Here is a 24,539-nt window from a genome sequence, read left to right as displayed (position 1 = left end):
CATGATCCACGCAGTCTGGGAGCAGCCAAGCTCTGGAGGGACTGCCTGCAGTTAATACCTGTGTGACCCGAAGCAAGACATATAACCGGTCCAATTCTCAGTTTCCACATCAGTAAAATAGAGATAGTGATAGTGTCTGACCTGTAGGTTTTTCTGAGAATCAGATGAGATCATATAAATCCTTAGTACATAGTAGTCCAACAGATACTAGTATTGTTATTGTTCTTTAAAACGACTGCATTCCTTAGTTGTGAGTGAAGTGAACCCGCTCAGTCATGTCTGACTCTTTGCGACCCCGTGGACTGTAGCCCGCCAGGCTGCTCTATCCATGGGATTCTACAGGCAAGAATACTGGAATGGGTTGCTATTTCCTTCTCCAGGGGATCTTCCCAACCCAGGGATCAAACCCGAATCTCCCGCATGGCAGGCCGATGCTTTATCCGAATGACCATTAAGTCTGGAAACTTAGATAATATTATTTTATCACTTATTTTTTGTTGTTCATTCCCTAAATCATGTGCAGCTCTTTGTGATCCCATGGACTGCAGCACGCCAGGCTTCTTGCCCTTCACTCTCTCCCAGTTTACTCAAATTCATGTCCATTGAGTCAGTGATGCCATTCAACCATCTCATCCTCCGTTGTTCCTTCTCTTTCTGCCCTCAATCTTTCCTAGAATCAGTCTTTTCCAGTGAGTTGGCTCTCTGCATCAGGTGGCCAAGGTATTAGAGCTTCAGTATCAGTCCTTCCAATGAATATTCAGGGTTGAATGCCTTTAGGTTTGGCTGGTTTAATCTCTTTGCTGTCCAAGGGACTCTCAAGAACCTCCTCCAGCACCACAGTTCAAAAGCATCAATTCTTCAGTGCTCAGCCTTCTTTATGGTCCAGTTCTCACATCTGTACATGACTACTGGAAAGAAAGAAAAACAAAGCTTTGACAATACAGACTTTAGTCGGCAAGGTGATGTCTCTGCTTTTTAATGTGCTGACTGGGTTTGTCATAGCGTTCTTCCAAGGAGCAAGCATCTTTTAATTTCACGGCTATAGTCACTGTTTGCAGTGATTTTGGAGCTCAGGAAAATAAACTCTGCCACAATTTCCATTTTCTCCCCATCTATTTGCCATGAAGTGATGGGGTGGGACCAGATGCCTTGATCTTAGTTTTTTGAATGTTGAGTTTTAAGCTAGCTTTTTCACTCTCCTCTTTCTCCTTCACCAAGAGGCTCTTTAGTTCCTCTTCACTTTCTGCCATTAGGGTGGTATCATCTGCATATCTGAGGTTGTTGATACTTCTCCCAGAAATCTTGATTACAGCTTGTGATTCATCCAGTCCAGCATTTCACATGGTGTACTCTGTATACAAGTTAAATGAGCAGTGTGACAATATACAGCCTTGATGAACTCCTTTCCCAATTTTGAACCAGTTCATTGTTCCATATCCCATTCTAACTGTTGCCTCTTGACCTGCACACAGGTTTCTCAGGAGGTAGGTAAGGTGGTTTGGTTTTCCCACCTCTTTAAGAATTTTCCACAGTTTGTTGTCATCCACACAGTCAAAGCAGAAGTAGATGTTTTTCTGGAATTCTCTTGCTTTTTCTATGATCCCACAGATGTTTGCAATTTGATCTCTGGTTCCTCAGCCTTTTCTAAATCCAGCTTGTACGTCTGGAAGTTCTTGGTTCATGTACTATTGAAGCCTAGCTTGAAGGATTTTGAACATTACCTTGTTAGCATGTGAAATGAGTGCAGTTATACAGTAATTTGAACATTCTCTGGCATTACCCTTCATTGAGATTAGAAATGAAAACTTACCTTTTCCAGTCCTGTGGCCATTGCTTAGTCTTCCATATTTGCTGGCATGTTGAGTGTAGCACTTTAACAGCATCATCTTTTAGGATTTGATATAACTCAGCTGGAATTCCATCACCTCTGCTAGCTTTGTCCATAGTAATGCTTCCTAAGGCCCACTTGACTTCACATGCTGTGATGTCTGGCTCTAGGTGAGTGACCATACCATCGTGCTTATTTGGATGATTAAGATCTATTTTATAACATACTATTAGTGAACATTTTATTATGTATTTGTCTGTGTTTCCAAACTTTGTGACCATCTGTATTTTACACTGTTTACCAATGACTTATTCTGAAATAGTATTTTTATAAAATGATAAGGGAAGGGGGGATAAACTAGCTTTGCCCAGAATTCATCCAAACCAGTTCTCTCGAGATAACTACTTTTGTGACTCAAAATCCCACATTTATGAATCTGTTCAAACTGCTGATTGAAGCTTTGTTCTGAATAGTACTGGGGTGGGTTGCCATTTCCTTCTCCAGAGGATCCTCCCAACCCAGGGATCGAACCTGGGTCTCCCGCATTGTATTCAGATGCTTTACCATCTGGGCCACCAGGGAAGTCTGAAATAGGTTAATATGGCATATATCATCTCAGATGCCATTTTGGAATCAGTGTTAATAAAGTCACCAGGGTATTTTTAGGCATTATACATTGTCTCTTTGACTCAGAGTTGGGAGGTTTCCTGGCACTATTTTCTGTCTGATGTATGAGTTCCCTCTGTATCTTCCCAGGTGGGGCTCAGCTGTACTGTGCTTGGCTGCCGTCGGTTTGTCAACCAGCACCTGTCAGATTGAGAGGTAGTCGTTTTTGGACAGTTCACTCACATTATTCTTTCTGATATCATGCCGAGATCCGTTTGTCTGTAACTTTACCTACTAATCTTAGTTTAATCCCCTGAGACCTTAAGAACACAGTTTTCTCATTCACTTGATGGTCTTTTAAATATTTGAAGACAGGTTCACACATTCTCAAAGTTCTTCTTCTCCAGGTTAAATAGCTCCACTTTCTTAACTGTTTCTCCTGTACTGTGGTTTTAAGTCTGTTTAGCGTTCGGAAGGCTTTCTTCTGTATTCCAGTTTATGTCGGTGCTCTTTTTAAACTGAATTCAAACCTGGGTCCAACAGTAGTCCGACTCTGGTTTAATTTGTGCCAAGTGTTGTGGGACCATTGGTGCCATCATTCCCCTTGTCCTGGGTAATCTGTTTTTTTATCATGAAGTACAAAGTTACATTGACTGTTTGCAGCAATGCTATCGTAATGTTAATTCTCTGGGCTTCTATCCACTGGAATTCCCGTCTTTTTAACATGCCCTATTGCCATGCCTTATCTCTGCCATCTTTTCTTGCCTGTATATGCTTTGCCTGCTTCCAGGAAAAATACATAAACACGTATCCTATTTATTAGCTATTTCCTCTAGCTTTGTAGCTTCTTCAGAATTAATCAGTTGGCTATCTTGATCCTAATGTAAGTCCTTGATGAAATAGGATGAGTCCTTTAACAGAATAGGATAGCAGAGCCCTGTGGGCTACCACCCAACAACTCCCTCTACCTTGACACTGTTACGTGATTTTTGATTGGAATCATTTCAACAGCTGTAACTAACCATGCTGTCAACACTTGACTGTCCTATCATCCTGCCCACGTCTCTGTCTTGTTCACATATATCAGTTGCTTTGCTCAGATCCATATATATTATTTCAGAGAGCTCCAAAGTTTACTAGTGGAGTTAAAGAGCCTTTTAAAATCATAACCTTTCAAAAAAAATAAATAAATAAATAAAATCATAACCTTTCTATGTGAGCCAGTGGAATTGAATACTCTTAATACTGGAGAGTGAAAAAGAGAAAAGAAGCTGACTTTCTAGGTGTTTATGCAGAGGCGGAAGTGGCGCCCACCTGCCATCGCCTGTCCTCTGATACCTGGTCCGGAAGCAGATTTCTGTCCCGGTGCAGGTGCTCTTCCCCTGGGTGAATGTGCTGGTGGAGGAGGTGATGCCTCCCAGTCCTGGGCTCAATCCTCTCAGATGCTCTCCTCCTCCATCCATCTCAGCCCAGCTTCCCCAGAGCAGGTATTTCTTTGGGCTTCTTTCTTTCTGAGACCCACTTAGAAGAGTTGGACTTTAAAAAAAAAAAAAAATTTACTTTTAATTGAAGGATAACTTCTTTACAATATTGTGCTGATTTCTGCCATAGATCAACATGAATCAGCCATAGGAACACATATGTCTCCTCCCTCTTGAACCCCCCCTCGAACCTCCCACCCCTTCCCACCCCTCTAGGTTGCCACAGAGTCCTGGTTTGAGTTCCCTGGATCATATAGCAAATTCCTATTGGTCTTCTGTTTTACAAATGGCAGGAGTGTATATGTTTCCATGCTACTGTCTCCATTCATCCCCCCATCTCCCTCCCCACAGCCCATGTCCATAAAGCTTTTCTTCTCTGTCTGCATCTCCATGGCTGTTCTGCAAGTAGGTTCATCAGTACTATCTTTCTAGATTCCACACATAGGTGTTAATATACAATATTTGTTTTTCTAACTTACTTCACTCTGTATAATATGCTCTATTCATCCACTTCGTTAGAACTGACCGAAATGCATTCCTTTTTATGACTAACATTCCGCTATATCTGTGTACCACAAAGTCCTTATCCATTCATCTGTTGATGGACATCTAGGTTGCTTCTGTGTCTAGCTATTATAAATTGTGGTGCAATGAACATTGGGGTACATGTGTCTTTTTAAATTTTGGGTTCCTCAGGGTATATGCCTAGTAGTGGGGATCATAAAGTATGCTGGTCATATAGTAGTTTTATTTCTCGTTTTTAAAGGAATCTCTGTACTGTCTTCCATAGTGGTTGTATCAGTCTGCATTCCCACCAACAGGACAAGAGGGTTCCCTTTTCTCTACACCCTCTCCAGTATTTATTGTTTTTGGATTTTTGATGATGGCCATTCTGACTGGTGTGAGGTGATATCTCATTGCAGTTCGATTTGCATTTCTCTAATAATAAGCAATGTTGAGCATCTTTTCATGTGTTTATTAGTCATCTAAGAGACACGGGTTCAATCCCTGGGTCAGGAAGATTCCCTGGAGAAGGGCGTGGCAACCCACTCCAGTATTCTTGCCTAGAGAATCACATGGACAGGTGAGCCTGGCAGCCTACAGTCCATAGGGTCACAAAGAGCTGGACACAACTGAAGTGACTTAGCACATTAGTCATCTGTGTATCTTCTTTGGAGAAATGTCTGTTTAATTCTTTTGCCCACTTAATAAAAAAAAAATGTTTTTTAATTGAAGGAAATTGCTTTACAGAATTTTGCTGTTTTCTGCCAAATATCAACATGAATCAGCCATAGGTATACCTATGTCCCCTCCCTCTTGAACCTCCCTCCCATTGTCTCCCCATTCCACCCCTCTAGGCTGATACTGAGCCCCTATTTGAGTTACTTGAGTCATACAGCAAAACTGACTATCTATTTTACATATGGTAATTTAAGTTTCCATGTTACTCCTCCGTACATCTCACCCCCTTCTTCCTCCCCTCCAAGCCATGTCCTTAAGTTTGTTTTCTATGTCTGTTTCTCCATTGCTGACCTGAAAATAAACTCATCAGTACCATCTTTCTAGATTCCATGTATATGCATTAGTATACAATATTTCTCTTTCTCTTTCTGACTTTCTTCCCTCTGTATCATAGACTCTAGGTTCATCCACCTGATTAGAACTGACTCAAATGCATTCCTTTTTATAGCTGAGTAATCCATTGTATATACGTACCACAGCTCCTTTATCCATTCATCTGTCAATGGACATGTAGGTTGCTTCCATGTTCTAGCTATCATGAGTGTGCTGCAGTGAACATTGGGGTATTTGTGTCTTTTTCAATTTTGATTTCCTCAAGGTATATGCCCAGTAGTGGGATTGCTGGGTTATATGGTGGTTTTATTCCTAGTTTTTTAAGGAATCTCCATACCGTCTTCCATAGCTGCTCACTTTTTGATTGGGCTGTTTTTCTGGTATTGAGTTTTATGAGCTGTTTGTGTATTTTGGAAATTAATCATTTGTCAGTTGTTTCAGTTGCTATTATTTTCTTACATTCTGAAGGTTGTCTTTTCACCTTGTTTATAGTTTCCTTTGCTGTTCAAAAGCTTTTAAATTTAATTAGGTCCCACCTGTTTATTTTTATTTCCATTACTCTGGGAAGTGGGTCATAGAGGATCTTGCTGTTATTTATGTTATACAGTGTTCTGCTTATGTTCTCCTCTAAGAGCTTTATAATTTCTGGTCTTACATTTAGGTCTTTAATCCATTTTGAGTTTATCTTTGTGTATGGTATTAGGAAGTGTTCTAATTTCATTCTCTTAACATAGCTGTCCAGTTCTCCTAGCACCACTTATTGAAGAGACTGTCTCTTCCCCATTGTTTGCCTCTATTGTCCAAGAGAAGGTGCCCATAGGTGTGTGGGTTTATTTCTGGGCTTTCTATCTTGTTCCATTGGTCTATATTTCCATTTTTGTGCCAGTACAATACTGTCTTGATGACTCTAGCTTTTTTGAAAAGTATTGTTAAGCTTTATTTTGCATAAGGATACAGTTTAGTAATATTTTTTAAAAATTTATGGCCTGATCTCTTAATTTTCTCTTAATTCTTTTTCTCCACATGGTGCATTCTGAGTTAAAACATGTTCTTTATAATGTCTTCTTCTTTTTCCTAAGTAACCGTTTTTTAGTTATTTATTTATATATGCGTTGATACCTTCTCTGCTTTCCTCCTCTGCCAATTCTGTCTGCCATCATTAGAATTTATGCCTGTGCTTGCTCGTGGGTGAGTTCTTTCTCTCTCTAACACACATACACCCTTTTAAATGAGTTAGCCCATGTCTTTTTCATTCCTTTGATCTAATAATCTGATTTTTTTGGAAAAGGAAATGAGAATAGCCTGGTGTGGCTTGTTTTTATGAATAGATGTGGATTCATAGAAGTCACCGGTCATCTTCTTAGGTTACTCCCATCTCTAGTAAATACTTGATTTGTTATCTTGCCTGCATTGACATCACACTCATTGCTGTATAGTTTTTGGAGTCTTTCACCCTCTGGCTTTTGAACATCAAGACTGCATTTGCCCATTTCCAATGTCAGTTCTGCTCTTTAAAAAGAGTATTGAGCGCAGCTCTATCAGGACCCCTGAATGCTCCCAGAGATGCTGTGCTGTCTCCTTCCGCCTCTTGGGCTGTGCACAGTTCCCTCTTATCTTGTGTATTTCTCTTTCCAGCATGAAACTTGTGCTGGTGAAGATCAGAACAATACTGTAGCTCTACTTTCTCTTTATTTTCAACATGGCATTTCTAAAGTGTAGAACAGTGTTTGACACACAGTAAGTCAATAAATAAATTGCTTAATAAATGGTGAAAGACTGAATGAATTCTTTGTAAGCAGCAGACTTATCCCTTTTCTGTTGTTGTTTTTTTTTTTTTCCCATGCTTTAAAGCCTTGCTATTTAAAAAGTAGTCTGAGGGCCAGCTCCTTTGATATCACCAGAGGCTTGTCTTAAATGCAGAATCTCAGGCCCCACCTACTGAATCAGAATCTGCCTGTTAACAGGATTTTCAAGTGATTCATGTGTATGCTGCCTTTGAGAAGCACTGCTCTAAAGCATGACTTCAGTCTCAAGCAAAATTTTAGGAGCCTTTCCTGTTATCCTAGTACTAACCACCCCCTACCATAGTTCGTTTGTCTAGATAACACATTTTATCTAGTGAATTGTAGAAAACCAACATTTACATTTGGCGCATTTTAATCCTTTTTTTTTTTAATAGTTACACTTACTGGTGGACACCAGAGGTAATAAAACATTTACCACTGCCTTATGATGAAGGTAGGTACGCTGTTTCTCTAGTTTTTATGCCAACCTATTTGGAAATTATTATTAAATGATCTTGAAGCATTCGTTTCATATAACATTTTATTAGGAGGAAATGAATGACTATTCAGGGTTATGTTGCTGTTATAATAGATAGGAGATTATGACATCTTAGCTTTTTTTAAAGGGTAGAGATTGTATTATACTTCTTTTGTCTAAATAGGCCAATACCTTGTATTGTGTCTTACCAGTTATCAGGTATGTCACTCAGATGTTTAGTGGATATATTATTTCATCATTTAAAATTAGTACTTAATATATTCCTACATATTTGGGGGGAATAGGGGAGGAAGTGAGGACCCATTCACAAGGAGAAATAAAAACTCTCCCTATATCTAAGCAGTGAAAAAGGTACAGATGTATGTATGAAACTGTATTTTAGTCACTGAAGATTACATATTAATTTGTCAGAAAGGCAGGAAAGTTTTTACATTCAAAGAATACCTTCAGATGTATTTTGACATATTAGAACAATGTTTCCAAGTTTAAATAATTGATCAGTTTGATATAGAGTTTATTCTTGATTCTATTATTGATTCTTCTGACCATGGACAAGCCAGTTTTCTCAATTGTGAAAGGATGCGACGATCTATTGCCAATCTGAAACACTCCAGTTGAAGATTCCATCTAGTCACGTTTGACCATCCTGTTTTTGGATGGTATGGTGCAGGCCATAAAGTAAGAAGATTGCAAATAAGTTCTTCACAAATTATTAATTATCTTTTAAAAAGCATTTGTTAATCTTGAAATTCTGGACAAAATCATAAATCATACAGCTGCTAAGAAGATTCAGTTGTTCTAGGAAAAAAGATAGGAATTTAACAACCTAATGTTGCCCATAATAAAGAGGATTTGAAATATAATGGAAAATTTAATAAAATAGCTGCATAATTTTTATCTCTAAGGCAGAGGGTGTTTATTTAAGAGAAAAAAGGAATTTAAAGAATTGAGTGATTTGATTTCTTAAATAATTCCCCACTCCCACCCCAGCTTCCAGAGGCCTCTGCCTCCTTGGCGATTGTCTTGCTCAGCTTTGCCATGTATGTTCTGTGCACATGTCTGGTTTCAGCTCCAAGTGTGTTAGTGCCAGAGGCACGATCTGAGCCTCGTTCAGTGTACTCTCTGTGAACACAGTTGCCATGACAGAAATGTTTAGGAGATGTAATCTGAAGACTTTTAAGAGTAACAGGCAGTATCTCTCTTAGTTATCTGTGCTGCGAACTTAAAGAAGTTAGTAGTGAAGAAATTTCACAAATATGAAGAGGAGATTGACATCCACAATGAGTTCTTTCGACCATATGAGCTGAGTAGCTTTGATGACACCTTTTGCTTGGCTATGACGAGTTCAGCACGGTATGTTGTGAATTCTCTGAAACCAGAAGCATTGGGGAACTGTGGTTTTCCTAGTTTGTTTAGCTATGTCTTCCTTTACTGTTCTGCATGCCTCCTGCAGGTGGTTGTCCAACCTCTGAAATTCCTTCTGCAATTGGGAGCCCATTACTCAGGAGGCAGTCCTTCTATTGTTGGACAGCTCTCCATCCTGGTCTGTCACCTTTGAACATACTTCATTTTTCTGTCTCTTTTGGACTTTAATGGGGCCTTTTAGGAAAATGATGGGTCTAGATTAAGAAATGAGGCTCAGAAAATCAGTTTTTGACCATTATGTTTTATACTAAAGTTTGCATTCTTGTATTTACCTTTTGTGTTTCACATTTTCTTCAAATGTGATATACGTGTGCCTAAACTTAATATAGTACATGGTGAAACATATTTCATGGTTTGTTTCCTAGAAATCACTCTACATTTTTCTTTGGTTTCAGATAGAAAGTTTGGAATTTTTACTTGCTTGATTTTCAGTTATACTTGTTAAAGTTTAGCAGTTTAACTGTGAGGTTATTGTCATTTTCCTTTGGGTTATACATAAATTTTAGTGAGTAGCAAATTCTCAAATATGTCATCCATAAATCATGAAGATCAACTGAGTAGTTCAAAAAGAAAGAAAAATTAAACCACTTACATTTGAAAGGAGCATTTTCAAACTGTTAAGTAGGCATTTTGAGTCAGATTCAATACTACTTTCTTTTCCTTCAAAAAATGTAATACTGAGTCACATGCTTGGAGCAGTATCCTTGCCAGAAGTTATGAGTCTTATCTGCATAAATCATGTAACGATTGCTTATTTGGCATCTATTAAGGAGTTTTGTCTGGCATCAGCAGTAATAGTAAGGTAGCCCCTGTATCATGAGGAAGTAGCTTCAGCTTATCACAGTAAGTGGTAAATTAACAGTTTCTATTTAAAGTGTTCCAGTGTTATAATGAATTAACTCCAGACTAATGAAATAGATGTTGATACTTCAATTCATTTCACTGTGTTTTTGATAATTGTGCCTGCCTCCTTAGGTGGTATAGTGTAATAAAAACATTGTCCATAAAACCGAGCAGCTTACTGTCTTGCCATCAGTTTTATGAGTTTAATTTTACTTGAAAATGAATCATGATATACAACCAGAGGTGAATCTTAATAGTAATTCAGATATCAGTTCTGCTCCAGAAAACAAAATCTTGAATTCAAAATTGTTGGGCCTCTTAATCAGAGAAAATTCACAGTGAAGACTGCTAACATTGAAGTTACCGAGTGCCGTTAATTCATGGGGTCTTATGGCCCAGATCACCTGAACTCCCCTGAGTATTTCACTTAGAATATATATACCTCTGAAGGCTAAGAAGGAACAGTATAAGAATGTGAATAGAGAGGGAAGCCGATACCATCTGGATGGACAGTGATTCACATGGAATTTTTTCCCCTTTCTTCAGTGACTTCATGCCTAAGACCGTTGGTATTGATCCAAGTCCATTTACTGTACGTAAGCCAGATGAAACCGGAAAATCAGTATTGGGGTAAGATTTACATGTAGAATAAAATTTTAAAGATTCACATAAAAATAATATAGCACTTTCACCCAAAACTAATAACTTCAAGTCATATAGTTTACAGCATAGTATATACACTGCATCCACGGGCGTGCTAAGTCACTTCAGTCATGTCTGACTCTTTGTGATCCCATGGACTGTAGCCCGCCAGGCTCCTCCATCCATGGGATTCTCCAGGCACGAATACTGGAGTGGGTTGCCATTTCCTCCTCTAGGGAATCTTTCTGACCCAGGGATAGAACCTGCATCTCTTACGTCTCCTGCATTGGTAGATGGGTTCTTTACCACTAGCACGACCTGGGAAGCCCACTGCATCTATACAGATAGCTTATTTATAAAACTGGGATTATTAAAGCATGGTTGACACTTAAGTAGAATTTATGGGAATTTCAGCAACACAGTACATTTTACTTAAATTAGATGTTCCGTAGATGGCATAAAGTTAGGTAGCAGATGTTATGTATGTCCTTTAATAACTCCATATCCTCTGTTTTCCGCAACATAAAAGACTTAGGTAAAAATGTGTATTTGTTGTGTTTATTTTTGCTGGCACCCGGAGAAAACATTAAAGCAAACGCTCAGACAGAGGACTTAATAGATCTTCTGTGTACTCCGTTAACATTGTGTGGGGGATGGCTGTTATTTTATTGTATACAGCAGTATGAGGAAGAGAACAAACCACGTTTAAATCTTTATGCTTTGAGACTGAAATGAAATGTGTCCTAGTCTGCGCATCTCTGTTACTGCCGCTGACCTGAGTGATCCCAGTGATGAGAATTCTCCTAGGCCCTGGCCAGACCGTGGATTTTGAGTCCTAATTGTATTTGGGAGTGTGTACAGGGTCTTAATTGGATTCTAACTACATGTGTGATTTATACAATGAGATATATACTGATATTACTATTTCCCAGATACACCACTTATGTGGCTTAAATATGTGTCCTGGACCAGGTGCTATGAGGAATTTAAAAGAAGGAACGGCCTCAGGACATTTAGAATTTAAAGTGTTCCTGGGACAAATACATAAATGACCATTTATATTAGTGTATAGTTCTGAAATGTATCAACTTTAATTTTTAGTTTCATGAAGTCAGAAATGAATTTATTTTCTCTAATATCTAACCCATGGTTAGATAGTATTACATATTTCTTTTCTAGAAAATGTAGAATATTTCAAGTCCCTTGCAGATAATTTTTTCAAGTAAGAATATTAAATATATTAAATATTTTTTCATAAAATCAAAAAATATTACCATACATTTTTTAATTAAGAAAAAAACAGTATTCTGACTACTGTCAAATTTGGCAATGAAATAAAAGCAAATAATGTATATTTTTTTCTGTTTCCCCTCATCCACTCTCTATTATTAGAAGACATCATCAGCAAACATAGTTATTTACTAATAAATTGTTTTAAAACAGTTTAAAATCTTAGTTTATGTTCATCAGTTGCTCATTACTTCGGTACAAGTAATCAGCTGCCACTGTGATTGATAAAAATTCATAGGAAGGCCAGAAACACACATGGATTTGGCTATCGACCCTTTTTTGATGCTTCTACAAGTTATAGGTAATTTCACTAATATCTCAGATATAACAGTCTTCTACTGTACTATAAATTTTGAAAATCCTGATTTCAGTTACCAAAAGGGAAGACACAGTAGCCAAGTGGTAGAAAGGCTTTTCTGCACACTGCAAGCACATACTTGCTTATTTTCTGAATTCATAGCAAAGCTTAAATTCATAGAAGGGTCAGTACATGTACATGATAAACTATTAAACTTTTCTCTTCAGCACAACTTGAATCCAGACGCTAGCTTCTCACAGTCATTTTCTTAACACTTCTCCAGGACTAAGGCTTTGGGACAGAGTGATACGCGGTGAGCACTGAGGGTTCGGTTTACAGATGCTTCACATCCATATTCATCTTTTTAAAGAAATAAGAGCAACAGAGAAGAAGCCGTGTTACAGCGGAAAACAGCCGCCAGTGCCCCGCCGCCACCCAGCGAGGAGGCCGTGTCCAGCAGCTCGGAAGACGACTCCGGGACCGACCGAGAGGAGGAGGGCTCCGTGTCCCAGCGCTCCACCCCAGTGAAGATGACCGACCTGGGCGACAGTGCCAAAGTGACAGAGGTGAGGGACGCAGGAGAGGCTGCTGTCCAGTGAGGCTCTGGACAACCAGCTCCAGCATCCCGCTTTCAGCCAAAAGGCTGAGAGCGAGGAAGGGTTACATCACCTCACTCCACCATTCTCATGCGCCATGTTGGAGGTGCTACAGAGACAAATACATTTGGCAAAGATATTACTGAAAATGGTTTCTGAAATCGGTATTTTTGCTTCCACGTGTAATAGTAAATTTCTTGTCACTTCAGAATTCTTAAGGCGAATCCTGTCCCTCTTTGAGCAACCCATCCACTTGAGGTCTATTTGTTCCCTTGCTTAGCACATTATGGGAATGCAGGGTTTGCACCTGGGCCTCACAATCTCTGCCTAATCCCAGTGGGAAGTTCATCCTGTTGAATTTGATATTGATAGTATATTGAGGGAAAACAAAAGGCAAGTGAACAATAGAAAAATCAAATTTAGCTTTAGGGGAACTGGATTTCTAGTAAGAGCCAGAAGTCATTTGAGGTAGACATGGCAAATAAAATGTAATGATATGGGAACTAAATCTGTTATTCTGGGCATTGGCAACGTGCAGCCTATTGGCCAAAGCAGCTTGCTGCCATTTTTCCTAAGTAAAGTTTAATTTACAACCAGCCATGCCTATTTACAGCCATACCAATTTGTTTATATGTTATCTATGGTTGCTTTCACCCCGTAACAGCAGAATTACGCAGCTGTGGCAGAGATGATGTGACCCAAAGAACATAAAGTATTTACTGCCTGACCCTTCACAGAAAATGTTTGCCAACTCTTGCATTATACAAAAGCAATTAGTAATTACCAACTAATTTTTATCTATAATCTACTTTAGTGAAAATGAAATAAAAAATTTTAAAACTCATTGAGAAATTTAATGAATACGTTGAAACATTGTGATGGTTTTTATGGGAAAATTCACAGGGTCGTTTTCTTCATTTTTGGAAATTATTAATGTGCTAGATGTCTAAGAACTCTTCCTGATTCCCATATTTTTGACCCCAGAATGTAGTCCAGCCCATGAAAGAGGTGTATGGAATCAACCTCTCAGATGGCCTCTCAGAAGAAGATCTTTCCATTTATTTAAGGTAAGGTATTTTCAAGAGAAATTAAGGACAAATGCAAATGTATTACAATAACTTACATCTAATATAACTTTTAAAAATTGAAAGTAGTCAACCATACAGGAGGAAGTAACTTCCACTTGGAATAGTAGCATTTAGGTCAGATTCTGAAACAACTTACATTTGGAATTAAAAACCCTTCTTACTGTCTGAGACTCTTGGGCCCCTGAATGATAACAGTTTATGATACTTACACATATTTTCACTGCCCGAATATAAACTGCAAACCGAAGTTCAAATGCATTTCTGCATTCTTTTTTTTTTTTTTTTTTGTAAGATTGAGTTTGGTGCTTTGGCCAGAGAAAGAGATTTATAAGTAATGATGGGCTGGCCAGATCATACATTTTCACTGGATAAGTGGGGGTCGAGAGGAAGAATTGAAATACAATTGAGATTGATTCTTATCTTCAGAAATTTCATTAGAGGAAGCAGTATAGACATTTACAATAAAATATTGTCAAATGATGATTTTATGCATTTAAATTTGGATTATTCTGAAAATTGTTTGCATTTTAAAATGAGTTAGATATAGATATTCTATTCTGTGCCTATGCTGACATTAATACCACTATAGAAAAAAATGTTTGGATCCTGTCTAAATTGGTCTAAATCAGACCAATTTAGATTAAAATTTTCTAGATCTGATGATACTCAGAGTTTCACAAATGCACTCCAAATAGAAGAAAAAGAGAAATGTTTTGTCCTTATAGGATGGACAAGAAAGACAAAGATTAAAAAAGTAAAATGTTCTTAATGCCAAAGCAAAGAGAACAAAACTTTCCAAAGTTCTCTTTTAACATCCAACAAATAGCTATCAAAAGTCATGAAAATATTAGACTTTTTGGTCATGCTATAAAGCATGCCACAAAAATGTGCTATAGAATCTTTTCAGGAATACATCTTTCACCTCATCAAACCAAGACTCTTTAAAGAGCAGCAGATATGAAGACCCTAGTATAAAGTTTATTATAATTAACTATCCATAACTAATATAAACAGAGACTCATTATTATTTTCTTTGAACATGTTATATTTGACATGAGAAACAAAATTAAAATTCATTTCTGCATTCTTGCATTAACAAATTCTCAAGATCAAGTACCTTCTTACAAAATGAACTTGGGATATTGACAGTTGAGGACTTTATATTCAATTTAGCTTGGGATGGGTGGAGGGGGTGGATGTGGCCCTGGTGGGAGTGGTGACTGGGGAGGAAAAAGAAGCAGTGATGAAAAGGTACCAATTCAGAGTGTTATAGACTTTTATTAGGAAGATCTAGCTAAAAGGTGGAGATCTACCAAAAGGTATCCATAAAATCACGTACCTAAAAATGTGTCTGTGTGTGTTTGCAGAGATTAATAGTTATCAGATTCTCTAAAGAATTCCTCACCCCCAAATCCTCAAAAACCTAAGGATTAAACACCCATTTAAACACCGCCTCAACCTAGTATTAATATATGTATTAAGAATTCGTAATTATTTAACAAATGAACATGGTCCCACTTATGTAAGTTTGGCTTACATAAAATGTAATATAAATGAGTACTAGTCTTCAGGTCTTTTTTAAGGAGGGTATTTGTTCTGCAGAATCCACTGAGCTGATTATTTTTTGTTCTCTACTTCAAATTAGTCAGATCTGCTGTAGAATATGTAAAATATAGAAATACATAGCATTTCTTAACTGCAGAAGCACTGGTATGACTATGTATACTGTCCTACTGGAAGTCAACTGAGTCATTGAGAACTCAGCCACACCCTCCTCACTCCTGGACACACAGTACATTCACAACAGCTGCCACACTCTGTCACTTAACTCTAATAGTAGTTGAAGTAGACCTCTGTAAGCAACATGGTCTAGAAGAATGAATTATCTGGAGTTAGTGACCAATATGACTGTACTTACTGCAGACAGCATAAGTGTACATGTCAGTGATGTTCACTTGCTGAAGATGAAAGCTGGACAAGACTAAGCTAATTTAAAAGTTTTTCATAGCACTGTAATGATTTAATAATTGGTAGTTTCTGAAGCACTTTTCCTGACCTTTAAAAAACCTAATAAAAACTACAGGCTGCATCCCTGAGGGTCAGATGGATGCATGGAGCACAGGCCACACCTCAGATGGGTGTACTTGAGAAATATCAGGGGCCCATTGCTAGGCATCCTCTCACCTTGCTGAGTGGACCTGGGGCCTGCTCTGGCCCTTAGCTACAAGTCCGGTTTAGTGTTGTTGGAGGCTTCTCTGAGGAGGCATGGTGGGCCAGTGAAGCTCAGCAGGTGGTCTCCTCAGCCCCCTCTGTCTCTGTTGAAAGTACCCTTAGTAGTGGCTGGTGTACATGTGGGGATTCTTGTGGTCCTGAGGAACCAAGTCCTTGTCCTGGGATCTTAGCAGCATCCTTGCTTCAGGAGCTGGGTCTCTAGCCTGATCCTGCCGTTTCCTTGTCATTTGTCTCACCCAAGCACCATCCCCCTCCGCTTGTTTCCCTCTGCTTCCTGCTGCGGTCACCCTCAGACCCGCAAGGGGTTATGGTCAAATTCCTGGCCTCAGGAACATTTCGGCTCAGGTTCTATACCACGTTTGAGTAAACAGAATGCAACAAAGTAAACATTTTCTTTCATTTTTATATCCATGGTTATGACTTAAATTTTAAGCATTTCCTCCTCCTCTATTCTCATAAACCCACTCTAACATCAGGCAGTCATTTATAAACCAAGTCTTGTGTCACATAGGGTCCTCTTGTGTGCTTTTCTGATAGAAGTATATTACTGTCATTCGAACACCCATACAATTTGTGTGATCTACTGAATTTGTGGCAGGTAGTTCCTTTAGCTTACTTTTTTTTACACATTATAATTTGTAGATTTGTGCAGCTGGGGCAGAGTCAACATAAACAAGACAAGAGCAGCCAGCAGTTCTGTTCCAGGTGCCCAGATGGAGTTATAAAATTGTAAGTACTAGATTAGACCTTGTAAAAATAATCTTTGTATTCATGCCTTTAAGACTTTGTAAGAGAAATATTGGGACCAAATTAGTATAAGCACTAAAGCATCTCCTCCTGGTATCCTATTGGAGGAGAACTGGGTATCTATGGGCATGTGGAAGAGGCTGGCAGCCTGACCTGTGCTTGAAATGCGCCCTTTAGAAATGGGATTGAAATTGCTGGGGGATTCCCACCAGTGGGTAGGGCCGGGATGAAAAAACAGATCTGATCCTGGAGACAAGCTCCTCAAGTTCACTACCAGACCCCTGAGGGCAGGAGTGGTTTGTCTTTTCTAGCACTGTATCTTCACCAGTTCTTTTAACTTGCTGTTTAGTAAATTAAATAAACACTCTGCCACTTTTGGGGTTTTTTACATTAAGCAAGTAATTTTAAGTCCTGTGTGGCTCAGTTTCTTTATCTGCAAATGTGATAATAATCCCTGATTCATGGGAGGGTGGTGACACTTTCAATGAGATCATGCATACAAAGTGCTTAATATGTTCTCATTATGTTGTGATCATCACATTCTTCTTTGTATTTATCATTGTTCTCTGCTTTTTGGGACCAAGCAAAGCAGAGGTTGTGACCAGGAGTGGCTCCCTGATGCCGTGTGCTCAGCTGAGTTTCTTTTATGAAAATGGGTCACTGTGGTGATTAAGTGAGGTGGAATATGTAACGTGTCTAGATCAGTGTCTGGCATAGAGTTGACATTTAGTAAATGTTCTCTTCCCTTTTCTTAGTCCAACTTTATCAGTTAGTTTAATAAACCATTGATACTGATTGCCTGATTTCTGTCTGTACTATATCTGTGTGTTCCTGATTGTTAAGAGGCTACTGTAGTGATCCAGGCAAAGATTGGTGGCTTAGAGAGTAGTGGCTGGGAGAATTTTGAAAATGAGATGAATCTAGGAAATGTTTAGGAAGTAAAATAGAGAGGAGTTGGATATGGAAAAAAGGCCTTACCAAGGATGGTCATTAGGTTTTTTGGTTTGTGCAGTAGGTTTGACTGATTGATTGATTGATTCATTCACTTAGCAAATAGGTACTTAATACCTATTAGGACCTGCCATTTATCAAGGTAAAGAGCACTGTAGGAGAACCCCATTTGCCTTTCAAGGGGGAACCAAAGTGGCCATGTTTAGGAAGCAGTTGAATCAACTGATATGAACTCAGAAAAGAGGCTCTGGGATTGTGAATGCATATTGATGATAACTGAAGCCATTGGTCAAAGATGACACCACTTAAGAGAATAACAGACTGAGGAGATCTACAGGTGAGTCTTAAGGGGATCTGGGTTTAACACAGAAGAGACACAGAGATGGCTAATCAGAGAAGGGGAAGGAAAACCAAGATTATTTTATCACAGCGTCCAAAAGGTCTATTTATCCCTTCTTTCTCTCCTCTGTCACTATTTTTTTCCTCTCTCTTTTTAAAAACATAAGAGCTCATTAACTTAGAAACAGGTTTTCTTTCTTAGATCTAGTTAGCATACGGAAGTATGAGCTCCCAGATAAGCTGATATTGCTGCTGCTAAGTCACTTCAGTCGTGTCCGACTCTGTGTGACCCCATAGACAGCAGCCACCAGGCTTCCGGATCCCTGGGATTCTCTAGGCAAGAACACTGGAGTGGGTTGCCATTTCCTTCTCCAATGCATGAAAGTGAAAAGTGAAACTGAAGTCGCTCAGTCGTGTCCAACTCTTAGCGACCCCATGGACTGCAGCCTACCAGCCTTCTCCATCCATGGGATTTTCCAGGCAAAGTACTGGAGTGGGGTGCCATTGGAGGTGGCCAAAGAAGGAAAAGTGTTTAAATGTGTTGGTAAAGTAAGAGACTCTGTTATCAAATTGTATTATTTGAATTGATTCTTCCATTAAAATAGTATAGCACAATTTAGGAGGAGCAGATACTAAAGGGAATATAGCTTACAAAATAAAAGAAAAACATCTTCCCATTTCCTTCAACATTGTGTCTACTTTGATCTGTAACTGGTCTTGCTGATAAGTTATTTTTAAATTCTTTTTCTTACAGTATTTAGTATTTGCTTTTCTGAGTCTTAGCACAGATAAAAAAAAACAAACCATGTGGATCTTGAATTTTTTTAACCTTTTCCACTTAATTAGTAAAGAATCTAACATGAGTATCTTTGCACAGCATCTTCAGCAGGATAACAAAGAGCTTGGTAGGCTTTGTATTATGTTGTCATGGCAACTGCTCAAGAGTGTTGTTTTTTGGTGTGTGTGTGTGTGTGCGTGTGGCGTGTGCACTTGCTTTAAATTGAAACTCTGTAACTAGGTTCTTAAAATGTCAGCTATTCAATTTTAGATTTTTAAAGCTGTGCCAAAACCAAGAGAAATTAGATTTATGTGAGATGCTCCAAATCCTCATCTTGTTATGGTTCAGGTTCTAGTATATTTTGAAATATAGCAAGTTTTTTTAAGTTTATATACATTTGTGTCTACTGATCTCTGGATAATTCATAGTCTTATCAGTTTGTCTTGAAATTATGAGGCAAACAAGTACTCCTTTTCTAAATGAGGTATGTAACAACCAATATAAAATATATTGACAGTGATCAACTGGCAAGGAGCCAGTAGACCAGGAGCTCCTGAAGCAGAGGTATAGAAAACTGGATGGAGGAGCTGGACATGTCACTTGTGCTCTTGCAGGACATTTCTTAGGAGTGGATCTTAAACCCCAAACTGGTCAGTGTCTGCACTGTCAGCCCAAACACTCACAGTTATATCCTCTTTGAGCGTGACCCTCCCTTTGACTCATGCCACTCCCTCAGTGTGTGGGTGTTGATTAGGGAAAAGCGACATCAGGCAACACTTCCTGAGCAGTGCGTGATGGGCACTGTTCTATGTACCTTAACCTGTATCAACTCAATTCTCACAATAACTCTAGGAAGTAGGTCTTAACTATCGTCTTCATTTTACAGATGGGGAAACCCCACAGAGAAGTTATATAACTTGCCCAAGGTCAAACAGCAACTGACATTCAAACCCAGACGAGCTGGCTGTCCATCACTAAGCTGTAAATGCCTAGTGTTACCAACTGCTTTTATAACCACAGTGGTAAAAATACTGGGTTATTAGTGTGAACAGCCTTTATTTTGATCCTCTGACATGATCTGGTTTATAGGCAGCTCCAGATGCAAACCATAGTGTTTCTGCCCTGTTGAGCTTGAACTTTTTTTTTTTTAAATAATATTTAAAGAGAATATGCCTTTATTCTTTTCCTGGTCCCGAGCATATTGCCTCAAATGTAGACTTGCTTCCTGGGCAGGCACACTTTGCTTGATTCATAACATGGTATGGAGGTTAAGACGTCCTGGGAACAGTGTTACTGCTGTTTAGGGTCATTGCCATCCTAAGTTGTAAGTTCCCCTGCTGCCTCTTGAATTGTACCTAAATTGGGTGCTCAGTAAATGTCTGTTGAAATGTGCTGACTCTCACCCCTGCCCCCATTACTATCCGAGTACACGCGGGGCGCCGTGAGCATCTCTCACGGCCCACCTCATCCATCCGTGATCACTTGTTAGTTCTTCCCCTATTCTGCTTCCTGCTCATAACCCCCTGCCCTCTCCTGTTTGTTTCCCTAGTACCTTCTAATAGAGGAGAAGAGTGAACACATCAAGGGTTTAGCATTTTTTCCCTCTCTGTCCTGCTTCCACTTGCACCTGTGACCAGATGCAGAGTGAGACAGGCCTGTAGGGAAGAACTTGCTGAGCCCGGGCAGGTGGGGCACTGTATTCAGGACCACCCTGCCCTCATTGTACACTCCCAGTTCTCAGCACTTTTTAACTAAGCAATATATGCCAATCCGTGGAGGTTAAGAACATGAACACGTGTATTATTAGTGCCTGCTATTCCACGGCTCACCTATTCCAGGTATATGTCTCACTTGTTTAAACATTTGTCTCTCAGCAATGGTTCAAAATGTAATACATAGAGTTTGGTAAAAAACTGTCTAATTTAGGATCCTTCCAATGGAGGATGAGCTAAATAACTGTTTACTGTATTAAGACCATAGGTTGAATGTATTTGCTAAGAACATCTCACAATAAACAGCATCTGCTGACCTTAGAGGGAATGCCCCTGGGTTTCGGCTTTGGCTAGGGGATCCTCTCACTCATCAGAGGATGCTTTTACACAGAGTCAGGGCATGTTTTCGCACCCGTGAGGTGAGCATGACATTAGGCCGTGCTTAGCTCAACTTTGTTGACTTTCCGTGGTGTCACTTTCGATGCTGTGTCGCTGTGTACATGTCACTCCGGGGTTCCCACCCCACCGTGGATTTCATCTAGTCCTCTGCAGATAATATTCTCATCTCCGCTGCAGGCTAAAAAAGTATTTAATGGGTCACTCTTGTTATCTTTTCCAAACACCCAGGGGTACAGTCTTTAAAGGTTTAAGGATCAGAGCAGTTGGGAAGCAGTGATCAATGATTAGCAGCTAATTCGCTCCATAGGAGGGAGACGATGGTGACAGCAGTTCCTCAGCCCAAGGAAACTAGGTTGTGACCCCAGAAATTACCACAGAAGTCTTTCTTTCTCTGGCTCAGGCCTTTATTTTTCTCTTTAACCCTCTCTGGCTTTTTTCTATATGCTTTTCTAATGATCTCTTTCTGCTTCCCCCAACCCCCTGTTTATTTTACCTTCCTCTCTTTCTCCCTCTTTTTTCCTTTGCCGTCCTCTTTCCAACCCCTCCAGGGTATTTTTAACTCTGTTTAGTTTTTAAAATACAGTAATCTCTCCAGAACACAAATTTCTTTCCTGTATTTTAGGATAGTGCTTTTCAGATTACAATTCTAGACTCATTAGTGGGTCTCATGAAATTAATTTGGTAGGCCTCCACACAACAAAATGAAAAGAAACTGAATTGAGTCCAGTAGAAGGCTCTAGTGCATGGCACAGGGGTTGAGTCTTGTTTCATGAAATTCTATTTCTATACATAAATATAGCATTGTGCAAAATGCATTTCTCCCTGTGGATAACAGTCACAGATTGAGTTTATATGAATGCACCTTTTCTGAGACCAAATGAATTAAAAATCTTAACTCTGTTCCCATTATCCAGGCACTTAATGAATGTTTGTTGTTTGAATGAAAATGTGTGAATAATTTCTGTTTGGAATAGACAGGAGAGGTCAGGACGGAAAGGGATCAGAAAGAGGTGTAAGAGGTTTCTGTGGTGTATCCAAAGTGGGTAAAGTAAATGCAGGCTTTGGAAAATACACTCTCATTACTTACAATGAGTTGAGCACTGGGATGACCATGCAAAGGAAGGAGGTAGCAGGAAGCTCCAGCTGAAAGGCAAAATGAAAAGCTATTGGATGTATAAAGGAAAGACAGAAAAGTGAATGCCTCTTTGTTTGAATATTATCTATAATAGTACCTGCATTCTGAATATTATCTATTATAGCACCTGCATACTATGTTAAATAAGAAAATTTAATGGAACAGGGTGAATTTTTTGAACCTTTCAGAGAAGGCTATCCTGAAAGGTTTCTAGCATATAAGGAGTAATAAATGGAAATTTAATTATAGGTAATTGTGTAATTAATTTACTGTATCTAAAATAACTTCTGATATTTTAAAACTTTAGTATATTGACTGTTTTATTTTGGTGACTACAAAGCATACCACTTATGGAAATTCTGCAGGTTCACACGAGGACTGGAGTCTCCACCCTACCAGTATAGGCTTTTCTTTTTTTCCAAGAACCTAGCTAGTGATTCTGTAAGGTGAGATATACTTGTGTGTGTGCACTGTTGTGCCTGACTCTCTGCGATGCCGTGGACTGTATAGCCTGCCAGGCTCCTCTACCCATGGAATTTCCCAGGAAAGAATACTGGAGTGAGTTGCCTTTTCCTCCTCCAGGGGATCCTCCTGATCCAGGGACCACACCTGCATCTCCTGCATTGTTGGCATATTCTTTACCACTGTGCCACCTGGGAAGCCCAAGGCATACTTTTGTAATACAGTAAGGCATGATAGGCACTATATGCCAGGGTAGGTGTATGTACATTAATACACAGTGAGTGAGAGAGAGAGAGAGAGTCTCTGCTTCTGAGGGTTTCCCTGGTGTCAGCAAATTCCAGGTGGTGGGAGGTGCTGTGAAGGTGGGAGGTGCTGTGAAGAGGAGAGTGCAAAGAAGAATACAAATCAGATTCCTGGGCAGGCTTCACCCAGGCTAAATTTTAAGGGAAAATGGAGTTATCTGGTTGAAGAAGGCAGAGAGGGCAAAGGTTCAAGACCACACACCACTTTTGGAGACTCATACAGAATTCAGTGTCTAATGCAAGGGGATTTTCAGTGAGTAGGCCAGAGATACAGACCGACAGGAACAATGAGAAAGAGATGCTAAGTGAGAGAGAGTGACCCTTGTCCTAGAAGCCTGTTTTAATCAGGGATGTGATAAAAGTCACTGTGGAAATAGCATGGAGAATGGATTGGAGGCCAAGAGATAAACAGCACATCTATTAGAAACCTCAGGGCAAAGAAGTGATTGGAGTCTGTTTTTGGCTGCTGAAATAAGGGGATTTATTTTGTAAGGGTAGATTCTGTAGGACATGGTACAATTTGGTAACTAATTAGGTGTGAGGAATGTGTTAGAGGCAGGAGTGTTCTAACTATGTTGACTAGATCTGGTCACCAGAATTGAAAATACAAATCCAAGCTTGGGACAATGATAGGATCAGGTGATTTGTCTGGCGCTTCGGGGGATGGTGAGGGACAGGGAAGACTGGCATGCCGCGGCCCTTGGGGTTGAAAAGGGTCCACATGACTGAACAACAAACAGCAAGAGGTTTTACAGAGATTCAGTGATTTTGTGGGTGTTTTTTTTTTTTTTTGCTCTTGATTTTAAAAGAAAGTAAGTGAAATTCTGTATCTTTCTTTGATGGGGTCCAAGTTAAATAGATTATTATATGTGTTTTTTAAATGTTTTGGAGATTCATGGTCCTATTAAAGGGGAGGGAGATCCTCCAATTACTGATAGAAATGAAGAATTTAGGGGTTTAAATGTATTTTTAGCCCTTAAAATACTTATTTTTTCACATGAACAAGCAGGTTAATCCTGAGGGAACAGATCTGCATATCTGATATGGCCACGTGAAGAGTATTACTCATTGGTTTTCTTAGCTCTGCATAAAGAATCACATTTTGTAACTGTTTAACCTTTTGTTATTTTGTTGGTTTACCAAATTACCATCAATTCTGTGGATGGAAGGTGAGTGGGATGGTTTTGGGCAGATGGAGTGGTTACTGAGTCTTGTGCCATGTCACCGTGCCTTCCTAACAGCCTTTCCTTTTGCACAATGATGATGTGAGCCCAGGTTTGATGTATTCATTGCCCTTGTCTTCTCTGAGCTTCTGCAAGAAGTCTTTCCAGCTAAGATAAAATTTTGGTTCCAATACAAGAAAAAAGCATTTCAATTGTATATTTAAATATAGATCTGTCATCCTACATATGACTCAGAACCCTTTGGGCCTTTTACACATAATTTTAAAAATAAAGTACAAATCCCATTAAGTCCTAATTTGTGTTTAGAATCCACCAATAGGCATCAATAGTCGTAATGTTGGAT

General features: G+C 39.2%; 1 protein-coding gene across 3 annotated transcripts in view; it reads left to right on the top strand.

Moving 5' to 3' along the window:
* FIG4 (FIG4 phosphoinositide 5-phosphatase) overlaps window positions 1-24,539 on the top strand; it is a 173,608-nt gene that overhangs the window by 104,728 nt on the left and 44,341 nt on the right. For 2 of the 3 annotated variants that reach the window (XM_070376481.1, XM_070376483.1), the window contains 7 exons: window positions 2,585-2,650; window positions 7,670-7,728; window positions 8,979-9,126; window positions 10,588-10,671; window positions 12,642-12,837; window positions 13,852-13,934; window positions 16,830-16,916. In XM_070376481.1, the coding sequence (XP_070232582.1) occupies window positions 2,585-2,650; window positions 7,670-7,728; window positions 8,979-9,126; window positions 10,588-10,671; window positions 12,642-12,837; window positions 13,852-13,934; window positions 16,830-16,916 (723 nt within the window). The remainder of the gene's footprint in view (window positions 1-2,584; window positions 2,651-7,669; window positions 7,729-8,978; window positions 9,127-10,587; window positions 10,672-12,641; window positions 12,838-13,851; window positions 13,935-16,829; window positions 16,917-24,539) is intronic. The other variant, XM_070376482.1, reaches the window with a different exon arrangement.

The sequence above is a fragment of the Bos mutus genome, chromosome 9 (genome assembly GCF_027580195.1).
Source record: "Bos mutus isolate GX-2022 chromosome 9, NWIPB_WYAK_1.1, whole genome shotgun sequence".
NCBI lineage: Eukaryota > Metazoa > Chordata > Mammalia > Artiodactyla > Bovidae > Bos > Bos mutus.
This window is presented reverse-complemented; position numbering and strand designations above follow the sequence as displayed.